This window comes from Coffea eugenioides, chromosome 5, assembly GCF_003713205.1.
Source record: "Coffea eugenioides isolate CCC68of chromosome 5, Ceug_1.0, whole genome shotgun sequence".
Classification (NCBI taxonomy): domain Eukaryota; kingdom Viridiplantae; phylum Streptophyta; class Magnoliopsida; order Gentianales; family Rubiaceae; genus Coffea; species Coffea eugenioides.
In genome coordinates this window covers 1,739,673-1,754,985 of record NC_040039.1, presented here as the reverse complement: position 1 = coordinate 1,754,985, position 15,313 = coordinate 1,739,673, and the positions used below count along the sequence as shown (strand labels likewise).

At 35.8% G+C, this 15,313-nt stretch overlaps 1 protein-coding gene across 2 annotated transcripts; it reads left to right on the top strand.

The window, feature by feature from the left end:
• Positions 1-993: 993 nt before the first annotated feature.
• On the top strand, positions 994-13,644 carry LOC113770102 (WD repeat-containing protein 26 homolog). Of its 2 annotated transcripts, none has more exons than XM_027314462.1 (5): positions 994-1,498; positions 4,203-5,104; positions 6,358-6,459; positions 10,629-11,258; positions 13,243-13,644. In XM_027314462.1, the coding sequence occupies exons 2-5, from the start codon at positions 4,307-4,309 to the stop codon at positions 13,456-13,458; spliced, it is 1,746 nt and encodes a 581-aa protein (XP_027170263.1). In that variant the 5' UTR covers positions 994-1,498; positions 4,203-4,306; the 3' UTR covers positions 13,459-13,644. The 2 variants fall into 2 exon arrangements, with proteins under 2 accessions (XP_027170263.1, XP_027170264.1); XM_027314463.1 differs by lacking the exon at positions 994-1,498 and adding an exon at positions 2,854-3,398.
• The last annotated feature ends 1,669 nt before the right edge of the window (positions 13,645-15,313 follow it).

Sequence of the window (15,313 nt, the reverse complement as noted above, 5' to 3'; positions counted from 1 at the left end):
TGAATCTATTAATTTTGATAAAGTCAAGTCTATTTGATAATTTGGTGAATTTGACCAAAGAAAAATGTATGCCAGTATTACTTTTTAATATTGACATACTGTATTCTAATATGAAAGGTTTGTTTACATGTATATAAGTGACAAATAGAGAAAAAAAAGTGTGTTTGGAAAAAGAAAAAGTATATGTTTTTGTGGGTGTAGTAGATAAATTCTGCTTGAAGATGTGTGTAATATAAGAAAGAGAGAAAGAGAGAGCGAGAGAGAGAAGTATAAACATATTTGTAAAGCGTACGTGGAATAATATATCAAGTGAGCATATTATACTATTTTAAAAAGTTCGACAAGCAAAGTGATATAGTTTTTACTTAAAAATTTTGTATATTAATTAAATGTTATTAAAGTAGTCAGTGATGAATTTTATTTTCAAACAAGCTTATCTAAAAAAAGAACTCATAACTCATTTATTTTAAATATTTAATGGAGTTATTAAACACGTACTTCTTAATAAGCCATCGCAGATTCAAAAAGATGCTAAAATTAGTCAACTATTGATCATACTTTCTATAAAAAAACTTTAATCAAGACGCATATTTGACACGGAGTAGCATGCATATATATATATTGAATAAATATTTTAACGTGTTATGTAATCGTATTACTTATTTTGAAAGTTAACTCGTATTAATGCTTACAAAAAAACATTCGTATAATTGGACCAACCTAATCATCCATTTGACATTCAACCAACAAAAATGTTCTTAACATACTCAATTAATTGAATCAAAGGATTCATAACCTTCCCAATCAAATTACTACTACAATAAAAATTTCTTATAATTTTGTTCGTATTTGAATCAAATCGACCTGTATCACGTAACCGATCCGCTCCCCGACCCACCCATTTCCTAAATCTAGAGGCTGTCCATATTCCTTTACCTGTACACATTCCTTTACCCATCCCAATTGGTTTCCCCCACGCATTTGCATACCTCAGTTCTTGGCAAGGAATTTTCAATTACTCTTAGGAAAACAACACAAACCAAAAAACCACCCACAACCCCACTATCCAATCCAAAAACTATATCTTCCCCAAATTAAAGAAAAACCCAATTCCTAATTAATCTTTTTTCTTCTTCATTTTCAAGTTTCTTTAATCTTGTTTTTTGATTAAAGAAAATTTGATTTAGGATAAATTGCTTGCTTATGCACCTAATCTTCTGCCAGTAGCATTGGCATACCGACAACAAATATTAAAAACAAATTGGAATATTATTTTTTTAAAAAATTGGTTTAGTTTTTCATTTCTTTTATTTTTGGGGGCCTTTTTGGGGTCTATTTATCTCCTATCCTTTATACACCTTTACCCCCATCATAATTCTTCACTGTACTTTGCTTTTCTATCCGGAAAATCCCACTTCTTCTCCATCAGTTTTGATCTGGAAACATCAAATCCCTTTCTGGGTCTTGCAGATTCTTCCTGAATCTCTTCATTTTCTTGGTAATTTTTCTAATTTTTATTTCATTTTTGTATTTTTATCCATTTCTTCAGTTTATTCTGCAGTGATTCTACTGGTGCAGATTCTTGAAGTTGGATTGGAATGAATTTTGTAGGTTGCTTTTGTTTTAGTTTGTTCTTACCTGATTAGGGTTAGATTTGATTTGATTGATGCTAATGAATTAATTTGCCTGCTGATTTTTGGGGGTTTTATGATTCTTGGAATCTGATTATTAATTTCAGTGGCTTTTATCTATTGGGAACTTGAACTTGCAATTCTGACTATCTTTAAAGATTTGGGGTGGAGAGTTGCTTGACTTAGGCATTCAGTTTGTTCATTTGGAGCAGAGTTTGTTCTTTGGGATATGGACTGTCGAGGAAGTTGTAATTGAATATATTTGTTGCTGTTGTTGATGGATTATCATTTTGTCCTCCTAAGCTTCTTGTGGATTTCAATTGTTGGCATTTGGTGGTGTTCTGGTGTTGTATACTAGTTTGTTTAGAGCAATGCCCTTTAATGATTTTCGTGAAGCTGCACAATGGACATGGGAGCTTGGACTGTTTCATTACGCTTACATTCTTGTTTTTGTTGTAATCAGTGGTTGTTGCTTGTAGTATGATCAGATGAACAAGATGCTGATTGTGACTATTTAAAGACACTAAGCAGTTTTCTCTTGGTGAAAACTGACCCTTGGAGAGTGCTCTGTTTTTTCTGTCTGGAACCATAGTTGTCAAATGAAGACATAGTTGTTAGAATCAATGTTGCAGACCCGACTGCATAATGTTGGCAATAGTGGTGTTGGTGTTGCTGCAAGTTGTGTATTGATGTAAATTCCTAGGATAAAGGTTTCAGTTGTGATTATTTTCTGATTCAAAGGGAGTTGGTATTAGTAATGGTTGTGCTGAGGTATTCTGCTTGGCTTGTTGCTTATGTTGATCATCTGCTTACATCAAAGACGAATTATTCTTTCTTCAATTTTGTGTCTTAAATGACTGTACATTTTGTGGTATTCTACTTGGCTTGTTGCTTAAGTTGATCATCTGCTTACATCAAAGGCGAATTATTCTCTCTGATATTTTGTGTGTTAGATGACTGCACGTTTTGGTACAGCTAATTTGATGATATACTTTTGGTGTGAAAGTATAAGTGAGTTAGGGGTTTTTATGTTTTCTTTCCTTAATTATTAATGGAACATGCTGAGGCTTGCTTACAGTTGTTATGCAGTTATTCAGTGTCAATGTACTGGGATATAACTTTATGAGATTACTTTAAGAAGAAGGCATCTCACCTTTTGTGATTGAAACCACCATTTTGTTTATTGATAATGTGTTGTATTACTAAGAGGAACTTAGTGCAGTGACGGATGAAGGATTTTTAGGTTGTGGACAGCATAATGGTCTGGACCTTGTTTTCTGAGTTTTACCATTTCGAGCCAACAATCTCACTTCCTAGACGGTCATTGTTTCAAAATGTTTGAAATTTCTTACAATCTGTACAAGTTTGGGCAGAGCTAGTTGGAGCTTTTCTGGTGCACCATTTTGAACCACTCAGAAGCATATTATCATTTCTTTATTGTGGAGTAGTTTGAATTTGGTGGTATAGATTCTATGTGGTCATATTTCAAAGAAGTAAGATCCAGGTCTCTTGTTAAACAATTTGGATGGACAACCTTCAGTCATGATTTGCAAGCTTGAGAGACTTTTATTTGTTAGGTGATGTGCATTTCGAAGTACTAATGCCCAAGTGATAAAGTGAGTTATTCAAAAGATCATGCTTTGGTCTGGGCATCCTAGGTTTTGATGCCACTGTGCTCTTTCATTTTTGTGGACATGGATTTCTTCCCTTTGATGAATGGGCCAAAAACAAATCAGGTGATGATGTTACACCAGATATGTGGACTGGGTATGTCAACATTTATATATTATAGAACCTTTGCCTCTATCAAAAGCTATTGTTATATTGGGGAAATAACTATTGAGATTTTTAACAGAGTTTTGTGCTAAATTCCTCCTAGTAGGAATCTAATTAGAAGAATTTCTAATTGGGTTAACAGATTTGTTTTCTTTAAAGTTCAGTTGCATCCATTGTTAAATGTCAGGAATGTGAAATTTCCCGTACTTGCATCTCGAAGTTTCATCATTCTGGGAGTAACCCAGCATCAGGACTAAAATGTGATAGACATGCTCAATTGGTTTATCCTGCACCGAAGCTGTTAAACTGGTTTTGCTGGCTAATGTGCTCTTGGTGCCTGAAAATTGCAAGTTTGGCCTTTGCTTGTATTGTCACTGCCTCATTAGGGTTTGGGATGAATTTGTACTTTCTTGTACCATATTACTTACTGTAGACTATACATAATTGTTTCTAGAGAGGGACTGCAGGGAAAAACTATGTTTATCCTGTAATCAGGAGGTGGAGAGATTCATTAATCTATTAGGTGGACTGATCTCTTACATAATTGTAACTTTTCGTTTCTAGGTAGTAGTATGGTCAACATGGGTGACTGTTTGATATTCTTCTTATTGCTATTATGTGTTCTTGGAATCTGTAATGTTATGCCATTCGATATCCATCGCTTTTCGATGTGGTACCTGATATTTCCTTTATTTATTATAGATCTGGTATATTTGTTCATGTCTTCTCCTCTTATTCATGTAATGTCTTTTTGTTTTCAAACTTTGCAATCATTTTCTTTTCTTATTCATGCAGGAGACTATTTTCGTGATTAAGCAATAGATTTCTGACAATCTGAAGCTCGACTTCTTCAACGTGTTCGTCCAATCTAAGTATATATGGGCTGAGGTGTACATTTCATGGGAGGTGTAGAGGATGATGAACCACCTTCAAAACGTGTGAGAATATCCTCTTGTAAATTGGAAGGTCTTTCGAACGGTACATCTCTTAGAGAGCCTGCTAGTGGTGCATCGTGTGATTTAATGGCTCGGCCCCTAGCATCTGAAGGGGACGATGAAGTCGTTGGTCCAAAAGGAGTTGTTAGGAAAGTTGAATTTGTTCGAATCATTGCTGAGGCATTATATTCACTTGGATACAAGAAGACTGGGGCACATCTTGAGGAAGAGTCTGGGATACCATTGCATTCATCTGCTGTTAACTCATTCATGCAACAGGTTCTTGAAGGCAAATGGGATGAAAGTGTAGTTACATTACATAGAATTGGTCTAGTGGATGAATCTATTATTAAGTTGGCATCTTTTGTAATCTTGGAGCAGAAATTTTTTGAACTTCTAGATGGAGAAAATTTCATGGATGCTTTGAAGACATTGAGAACTGAGATTGCACCTCTTTGTGTAAACAGTGATAGAGTTCGTGAGCTTTCTTCGTGCATTGTTTCTCCATCACACTGTGACCTTTTTCGATTTTCTGGTAAAGATACTATAACGGTGAAGCCTAGGTCAAAGTTGTTGGAGGAATTGCAAAGATTGCTTCCACCAACAGTAATGATTCCTGAGAAAAGATTGGTGCATCTTGTTGAACAGGCTCTTGACCTACAGCGGGATGCTTGCAAGTTCCACAACTCGTTCGTCGAGGAAATGTCACTTCTTACTGACCACCAGTGTGGAAGAGACCATATTCCTTCTCAAACTTTACAGGCATGTTCTAATTTTATTATTGTTGAAAGAATGAATAATAGCTGCCTGGACACTAAGCTTTCTGTGCACATTAATGGCACCAATATTGGCCATTTACTCTTTCATATATTGTTGCGGTTCCTGCACTGGAAGTTGTAAAGTAATTTATCCCAAGTTACCTACCATTTGTCTGAGAAAAACATTTAAGGTCTCCCCTTTTAGTGATAGTGTAGTAGGATTCCTCCTTCACACGAGAACTAAAGCACCTATTATTCATGCTTCATACTAGATTTCATGAGAAATCTTCTGTTTAAGGTTTCCACTTAAAGAAATCCATTTCTAAAGAAGCTTCCACATTCAGCCAGAATCATTCAAGGAGAAACAGGCTACTGCTCTTGCATGTTGATATTGGTGGATAATTAGCTTAGTTCTCTATTTGTAGTATGGAACCCATTTAATTCTCAACTTGTTTTTTAAAGCTAAGGAGTAGTATCATGAGTATGGCTTGCATGATAACCAATGGTTCTTTAGTTTTTCGATCTTGATTTTGAATTAATGTGAAGCATATGGTTCTTTTTCTTGGCAAACCAAATAAGGAGCCTTGTTTTTTTTTTTTTTTTTTTGGGAGAGCGGGAAAGGTAGGGTGGGCCACACAAGTTATGTTAATTTTTTTTCCCTCATAAAATCAAAGCAGCCCAACAGGAAAATATTTTGCAATGTATTTTGTTCGTAGATATTTTTAGTTTAAATAGCTCAAAAAGCAAAAGTAAGAAATGTCTAAAGGGTAGCCTTCTGCTTGCTTTTTTGTTTTTAATTCTTTTTTTGCTACTATTGCTTATTTGTGTTGCTGACTGATGCCTATGTTATGTTGATTGATACTGTATCTACTACTTTTTAATTCTCCTGTTAACCATTTTGCATAGTTTTTCTGATGAATCCTTATCTTTTTCATAACAACATGACTTTTAGGGGCACGTAGCCCCTCTTACCTAATGGAGCTGCAGAGTTGTGGTTGGAATTGAATTATTGCTACTTTTAGTTTTGTGCTGGTGGCAAGATTTATGTTAACTTGGTGCTCTTAAAATATGTTAAGGGATAAGGGAAAATTTGGGGCATACTACTCATGTTATTTTCAATATCCTCCTGCTATTACTATGATGTGTTTAATACGAACAGAGATATATCATTTTTTTGATAAGGGTCTAAGGTCTTATATTTCTATGCGCGTCTTGTCTAAAATTGCTGATTCTTTCTATGTTCTCTTGATGGCCCAGATACTAAATGAACACAGTGATGAAGTGTGGTTTTTGCAGTTTTCCCACAATGGGCAATATTTAGCCTCATCGTCTAATGATCGCACAGTTATCATATGGGAGGTAACTTGGTCTGCTTACTGATGATATAAAGCTACTATTGATATCGATCTGTTTTCACATTTCCATTCAAGTTTTAGTGATTGTAGGATTCACCTGCATACCATGCTTGCATACATTAAATATGTTTAGTGCTTCTTCACCGTTGCATATGTTTGTGGCTTATGGTCTTCATCTGTCAAACTGCATAAACTTTTCTTTGGTAAAGGATATTTAATTTCATTAGTGTTAATTAGATATCATTAGGTTATTTAAAAAAATATGGTAAAAAAACTCAGATTGGATTGCTGGTGAAGCAGCATTTCTTCAACTTAAATTTTCAAGATGTTAGGATGAAATCTGTGTTCAGTGCAATTGTCTAGGAACAGAATGAAGGAAGCTAGCAATTGGACCTTTGGTCTACTGGGATTCACATTAGTAAGACAAGCTTTTCACTTCTTAGAAGACAGGCATCGGAATAAATCTGGAAACTGAATTTTCAGTGAGAAGCCTTTTCTAGATTTGAGTTGCATCTCATTTTATAGGGGAGGTGTACTCTATACATGACTACTTGTTGGTTTTTCTTCATTATGAAGTAATTCGAGTTTACATCAGCTTGGCCGTTTAATTGAAAGAGCTTCATTCCTAATAATTTTTTTAGCCTTACAGGAAGTAATTTGAGAAAAAGAAGTTTGAAGGACTAAGATATGAGTAACTGAATTATGGTGTAGACACAGAAAGGTCAAAACTCTAGGGTTGTCCTATTGAAGTTGGGCTCACAAAGTTCCCGAGTTTGGTCCACTCCAGTCTCTTGCATCTCGTTTTATAGGGGTGGTGTACTCTATACATGGCTATTTGTTGGTTTTTCTTCATTATGAAGTAATTCGAGGTTACATCAGCTTGGCCGCTTAATTGAAAGAGCTTCATTCCTAATAATTTTTTTTAGCCTTACAAGAAGTAATTTGAGAAAAAGAGGTTTGAAGGACTAAGATATGAGTAACTGAATTATGGTGTGGGCAAAGAAAGGTCAAAACTCTAGGGTTGTCCTATTGAAGTTGGGCTCACAAAGTTCCCGAGTTTGGTCTACTCCAGTCTCTTGCCATGTTAGATATGGCTTGCTTCTGTTTGGGACATCAGGTTAAAACATTTTTTTATCAAATCTTCTTGATTTGACAGAACTCAGCATGAGTAGGATAAAGCATTGTCTTTCTGGTGCCAGTCTGGATTCAGCTTTTGGAGCTCTATTGTAATGACACATGCACCATCAAAAAGTGGATTCTGCTTTCATTATTTGGCAAGAAACTATTGATATTAGCCTGATTTGTGGATACAATTTTGCCATCTTGCACATCTTGTACAACTTCAATGTTGTTGTGTGTAGCCATAGAATCTCGCTGAAGAAGAAAATGCCCACATTTACTGCATCGCAGGTTACAAGGAATTGATTGTGACCAACTTTTGAGTAAGGATCAACTCCCATTTGCATAGAATCACTCCCAGGATTTGTCCTTCCATGTACACAATCCATGAAAATATCTTGCTGTGGTTCATGTACCACAGGAGGGGCTATGTAGAAACCTTTATTGTGCTCAAGTTGTCTCACGGCTTGACAAGTGTGACATGTGACAACTATAAGATGCGTTGAACATATGACCTCAAACTAGGCCAATGGAATTGATATTCTACCGTTTAGACTTGTTTTGTTGCACCTGAAGTTGCAGCTGCTTCTTTATGCAATTCATATCATATTACCATGTAATGACATGTTTGGAAGCCGTTGTCAAATGTAATTGACAAAATGCCCGTCTTTTGAAAGATTTGAGTCATCTGGTGTTTAGTTACAGTAGTGTAGATTCTGGAATATTCGCATGAAGCATAGTCTTGCTTTAGCAGATCAAATTTAATTGCTTTCGTGGACATGGAGTGAAGTTTGTGAACAAGTCTGCCTAAGGCATATGCAACTTTGTTTCAGTACTGAGCACGTTATGAAAACAAAATTATAATCTTGCAAGAACCTTCCCATTTCCTATGCCAAAAACTCAGCTTCTTTTGATAGGTAAGATATCTTAGAGCGAGTGCTTGATGATCTGAATAAAGCAAAATTCGTTAAGATCTGGTTATGCCTCCAATAGAATGGAACTCGCACTACATCATACAACAATTTGTTGTGTTTGGACTCTCTTTGGCTTGCATTCAATTACTTACAGTTAGCGAGAGGCTTAGCAGGTTAAAGAACATTGACTCTTTCTAGATATGCGTTTGATCCCTTTCTTTTGCTGCAAGCATGAGTCTTTGTCCTGCCGAATAGGTTGGAGCATTTTTTTTTTAAAAAGATTTGTCATTCATATCATCATTATCGATCACATAATTCTAAGTTTCAGCAGCAACAAGTGACTTTTAGTTATTTAATTTGTATGGCTTAAAAGAAGATATAGTTGTTCCAAACTCAGCATTGTGAAATCTGTTGGGAGTCTGATTCTTCAACTTGAACTTCTCCATTTATCATTTTTAGACGTGTCAAATACTCATCAGCAGCTACTCGACAATCACCCATGCAATAGAATACCTTCTCCTGCAGCTCTTTCCTTGTTTGATCACTTAAACCTTCTTTTTATTTGGTTTGTGTTATCTGAGGACTGTCATTTTCTTTCCTTTGGGCAAGCAGCTGAAGTAATTTTTGCACATTTCCAAATTTTAGACAAATGCCCAATCTATTTGTCTAGGTTTATAGGAGCTCCTACCCTATAATTACATGAAGAAAAATCTATACATCTCTTACTCAAAATTTGACTGCAGTTAACGCCCATTTAATAATTTAGGATGTTGCGTTGAAATTTTTCAATCATATTGAGAAATTGGGAACAGAACAAACAACCTATGAAACACATGGGCTTATGGGAAACAAGAATACCCAAAAACAAAGCTTGACGTAGCAAAATTGAATGAGTATCCAACTATGGGCCTGGGCCCAAAATTGTAAAAATTCTTGGTGGCTGGGTGCCCAATTAAAGTTGTGCTATGAGTACCCCAAGTCTGGCCTGTCTTGTTAGAGCTGGTTTCTTGAGTATGACTTGGTATTCATAAGGTTGTTATTCATGTCTGTATTTGCAATGTGTTGGTTGCTGCTGTTAAGTAGTTTTCTATTTATATTATATATTTTGGTTGTGAAAATAGAGAACAAGGAGTCAATTAAGTGCCTTACTTTTGACTCTGAATGTCCGTGGTTTTTTTCTCTAACTTGGGACTAAGCCAATCATGAGAGAGACCATGAGTATAATTACGATGCTAAGGTTTCCAATTGTTTTATGGTTTCTATGCATTTGAATTGGAATGAAATTGCATGTATTTGTTACGATCTTATCAAGCTTATGGGTTTGTATTGCCAGACACCTTTGGATATTAGTTAGTATTTTGCATCTAGATTAGGAGTATGAACTTGACTAACAAAATAGGATCAGAGCAAGTATGGGTTGTTTGCCTAAAGGCTGCATGTTGCAGAGGCAATGAATACAAATATTCTTTATGCATGTTGCAGACTGCAGTCAACCATCCTTGTAATTCCATGACCTGGACATGGTATTATATCCATCAGTATGATCCGTAATGGAATTACAAGGATGGTTGAGATTCTGCACTGAACTTATAGGAGTCAGGTTATGCTGAGTGTTTTTGACTTTCATGTTAATTTTGAAACCTGTTGTTTTCAGCTGCTTAAAAAATACAAAAAATGTTCCAAGTCACAATTTCATGAAAGTGAGCTTTGTCTCATCTTCATGTACTGCTACCATTTTTTTTCTAAAGCTGTGGTAGTAATCCATGCAAAGGCTTACATTGTCAAAAAGAATAATGATGGATTTTTGTACCTGTTGATGCTCTGTGATGGTACAAATGAGCATCCTGAATAATGAATTTTTATTAGTTCTACCTGAATTTTGGAAGGAATATTTGCAACATATGTTGAGGATTTAACTTGGATATTTTTTGTTTAGGATTCTGTATAATAGGGTATAAAGATTTGAGTTGCATCTTATAATAGGGTATACAAAAGTTGATAATGAAATTTTTTGATTCATAAATCTTTTGGTCCATGAAGGCTTTGCTTTGTTGATACCAATGCTCAGTGTGTTCTATGTTTTGCTTCTATCATTTTTTATCTTCCAGGGCTTTTAAATTTTTAGCAACTTACCTTGTAGGTAAAAGTGGATGGTCGAGTCTCCTTGAAGCGTAAGCTAGCTGGTCACCAGAAACCTGTGTCCTTTATATCATGGAGCCCTGATGACCATCAACTCCTAACTTGTGGAGTAGAAGAGGTGGTTAGACGATGGGATGCTTCGACCGGTGAATGCCTCCATACCTATGAAAAAGGAGGTCTGGGTGTGGTGTCTTGTTCATGGGCTCCAGATGGCAGAACGGTCTTCACTGGACTGGCTGACAAGAGTCTTATTATGTGGGATATAGATGGGAAGGAGCTAGAGTGTTGGAAGGGGCAGCGGACTAGTAAGATGTCAGACTTGGGGATAACAAGTGATGGGAAACAGATTGTCTCTGTTTGTAAAGATACTTCGATTTTATTATTTGGATGGGAATCCAAGGCTGAAAAAATAATTGAAGAGGATCAAACTATTATTTCATTTGCACTATCCAGGGATGGTAAATCCCTACTAGTTAGTCTTCTGAATGAAGAAATCCATCTGTGGAATATAGAGGGACATGTGAGGCTCTTAGCCAAATACAAAGGTCACAAGCGTTCTCGATTTGTCATAAGATCCTGTTTTGGAGGCCTAGAGCAAGCATTTGTTGCCAGTGGGAGCGAGGATTCCCAGGTATTTTACGTCAAATCATTTATCATACTGTTTATTATGTGGAATCTTGGAATTCTGTGAACTTGATGTGTAGTCACAGCTCAAAAGGTCAAAGCTTTTGAATCGAAACAAGGCTAGTTATTTTCATACCTCGATTTGTTTTAATTGATGGTTTTTATCACTAAAGAAGTTTGAATTCTTATGTTCATGAGAATTCAGTGTTGATCATAATTCAAATCTTACAACTTTTATTTTTTGGTTGGAGGGGTGCAATATGGCTAAAAATTGATTTTTTTTTTTGAATCATTTGGGTGGAGGATGTAATATTTTCAAAATTCAAATTTCACTTGCCCACTTCTATGGTACCTTGAAGCTTGCCTACTCTTAATTCCTCTTATAATGGTCTATGTTGCTGCTTAAAAAATTCAGTTGGCTTTATGTTGGATGATACTTGTTTCACAAACCTGAATCAAATTTTCCTGAAGAGATTACCGAAAATTTCCTCTTGGCTTTAGGACATTATTGAGAGTTGCCTTGTGGTTTTAAAGTTTACCATCTATTTCTAGCAGTTAAATACTCAAGCTGGCATATTATCAGATAATAGTATGTAGAAATCAATTTTTCAAGAGAATACTTTAGCATCTGATTAATATGTAATTCTTGGATATTGCAGAAATTCTGAAAAGGTTGACAAAATAATGACTTAATCAACTGGTAAGATTTAAATGGTTTGAGAATTATAATTTATGCACGAATGCGTCAACTTAAAGTGATCATTAATGATTTTGATCTTTAGAAGACTTTTTAAAGTTTACATTTGACGGTGTGTAGAGGATCTTCCGTTTATCCCAAAATGATTAGAATCCTGATCCCAGTGGACACACATACACATTGTATTTCATAATTAGTAATATTATTCCATTTGGAATAATTAAAAAAATGAAACAATTAATCTAGTATCTTCAGACTTAGGATCCTTGGCCTTTTTGGACATGTCGTATAATATAAATTCGGTTGAATTATGAACAAAAAGGGGCATGGTATCGGATCACTGTGGATGTATTACAGGAGAGGGTGGTATTTCATTCAAAAAATCTTCATGTAGTAATATGTTTGCTGTTATGTCTATGCCAGAATACATCATTGAGGAGGTAGAGTCTTCTGTCTGATAATGTTAGAAAGGACTTGTATTTTTTTGGCCTTTTGTTGAGATGTGTTGTGCTTCAGTACGAGACGCAGCATTTTCTAATTGATGTCATTATGTGGACATGAGCATATAGCCTAGAGATGTAGATTGTTAATAGCTGTCTAGGTAATATATGTGCACTCATGTAGTGCAGATTTTAATAGTAATCTGTGGAGTAGTGTTTTTTGGTCTGGTGAATGATGTGCTCTTCTTGCACATCCACACAAATAAAATTTTTTCCTTTGATGTTGGCGGGGTGATGAAACTATTTGGTTTCTGAGTTTGCTCTCTGCGCTGTGGCATTCAGAAGAAATGGTGGCCACGAGCATGTCTGATGCAGAGTTTCCGGGCTAATATACGTATTTGTGTGGTAGCTAAGATCTGTATTGATCTACTAAATTACAGGTCAACATGTATGTCATGTCCAAGTAGTATCTGCTTTGACGCCTGTGTTGCCTGGTATATTGATCAGTTGCTCCACATTTCAATTTTTTTTTTTTTTGCTTTCAGCATGAATGTGCAAGCTTAATTTCATGATATGTTGCATCTGTTAGTGAGTTACAGCAGTAGAGGAGAATAGGAACCAAACTGTGGCTGATGTTAAGCCGATGTTTTCGGCCATCAAATTATTGTTGCGTATATTAAAGCCTGAGGGGGAACCTTCCCCAACGCAGGGTTTTGTGTGAGGTTTGGGGTTGGAATTTGTTTTGAGTTTAATGCTTCTGTATAAATATTTTTTTTGGTATCATGTTTTTATACAGAATAAAATAGCTACAGTGTCTGTATGATGAGCTAAAAATATCTTCTCCTGATTGATAGGTGTATATATGGCATAGAAGCTCTGGAGAGCTAGTTGTGACATTGCCTGGACATTCTGGCACGGTGAACTGTGTTAGCTGGAACCCCTCGAATCCTCATATGCTGGCATCAGCTAGTGATGATCGCACAATACGCATATGGGGTTTAAAAGAGGTAAAAATGAAGCAGAATGGAGCCCATACTAATGGTGTTCACTACTGTAATGGTGGAAGTTGAGGTCTGCATCTGAAAAGCACAATGTCTTGCATTCTTACTATCTCTCACTTTAGCCATGCTTTTGTGTAAATCCTTTTACTTTCATGTTCAGCTGACATTTATAACAACAAGAATGTAAAATGTGCATTCACGCTTCCAATAAACTATGTACTTCTTTTATTTGAATATTTTGTTAGCCATTTCTTATTCCTCATTTTCACATTTTGGTCAATCTCAATGATGCGGGTGGATTGTGAATGATTTGGTAGTCTGATTGTCAATAGAGTAATTCCTTAAAATCTGTTTAGGGGTTTTACCTTTTATTGCCCTAATGACAAATATTTTTCGAACATTTTTGTAAAGGAGGACACATTGTCAATGAAAGCTAAATATTGGTAAAAAAAATTCCTTAGGACACATTTTAGTAAGTTTACTTATGTCTGATAGTGCAATTTCACCAGTTTGCTTTTCAGATATTTTATTGGTTTGGTTTTGGTTTGCATTTCACACTTTTTTTTTTTTTTGGGTAGAATGTATTGTACCCAGGTAGCAGTTCAGGTCAAACAGTTGATATGAATTTGAACTCTATGTTTCTAGGGCCAAAGAACTGGTTTTGGTCTCAGGTGTGTGTGTTTGGGCAATGAAGATTCTTTAATAGCAACTTCATTAAACTGAATCTTGAAAGGCAACTTTTACAATTTGCAACCGTCCTTGGAGAAAATTTTGACAAGTTTGGATTAGATTCTGACTTTGTTCATTCTTTAAGAGAAAGCTTGACATTATAGTCTCTTCATGTCTGTCAAGCTTGAAATATTTAAAGTACTGCTTGCTTTATGATGACATGGTCTTGAATTTTTCCCAGAAGTGAATGGGATATTGACAAGTCATTTTATGGTTACATTCGTTAAAGTTCAATTTGAACTAGGGAACATTACAATGATGTTTTATACATTCAACTTGTACTTGTGGGACTGACAAGTTCACAGGGTGAAAAGCTCACTCCTGCTTTACTGGTTGAATTACTTAGGTGCAAATTCTCTAGAACTAGAAGAATTGAAGTGATGATCGATTGGGGTAGAAGTACTAAGGCCAAGTTTGGAGTCTGGGGAAGAAAAGCAGAGAAGTGAAAGCTAAAGCCTTGTGTAAACGTAATTGCCACATCTTCTCCAGAAGACAAGTCCAAAGTATCAAAAGTGTAGTTAGTGTTAAAACCTGACTTTAGCTGCATGCACCAGCTGAACCACAAAACTGAGAAGGGGAACAAATTGAGAAGGGAATATTGACTGATTTGGGATCTCCCTTTCTCCTCTTTACACCACTTTACACCACTACGAGCCCCATGCTAAGAATGAACTCTGTTTACGGTGTAAGAGTTCCATAGACCATACCATTAATGTTGGTGCTGGAATCTGAACTTTTGTGAGGGATTGTCTAGTTTAATCCATCAGACTACATGGTTTTGTTATTTCATAGGTGTGCCTTTCTTGTGAGAGGTAAACCCCTATCTCATAAGCTAGATACTCTTTCTTTGCTAGGATATTTGACACACTGCCTTGCATTCTCGGAGAGGCCAAGAAGTGAATGGGAAAAAAAAATTGGTTTTGGGAATGGGAAGGGCCAAAAATATTGGAGGGTACATGAAAGGGATGTCATTCAATTTCCCATTTCTCTCAAGTTTCTACAAAAAACCTTTACATTCTCTCTTTTTCCTCTTTTTTCCCACATGAAATATCTCAAGTTTGTTATCTAGACACTTTTATAGTATGTTGATCCTATTGCACAAAAAAGTATGTTGATCCTATTGCACAATTATTGGTTCCACAAAAAAGTCAAGAGAGCAGTAGAAAAATCCCAGGCTCCATGGTTTAAAGCTATA

Coding starts and splice junctions, on each gene's coding strand:
- LOC113770102 (XM_027314462.1), top strand. CDS start 4,307: ATGGGAGGTGTAGAGGATGATGAACCACCTTCAAAACGTGTGAGAATA. Junction 5,105..6,357: donor TTCCTTCTCAAACTTTACAG/GCATGTTCTAAT, acceptor TTGATGGCCCAG/ATACTAAATGAACACAGTGA. Junction 6,460..10,628: donor GCACAGTTATCATATGGGAG/GTAACTTGGTCT, acceptor CTTACCTTGTAG/GTAAAAGTGGATGGTCGAGT.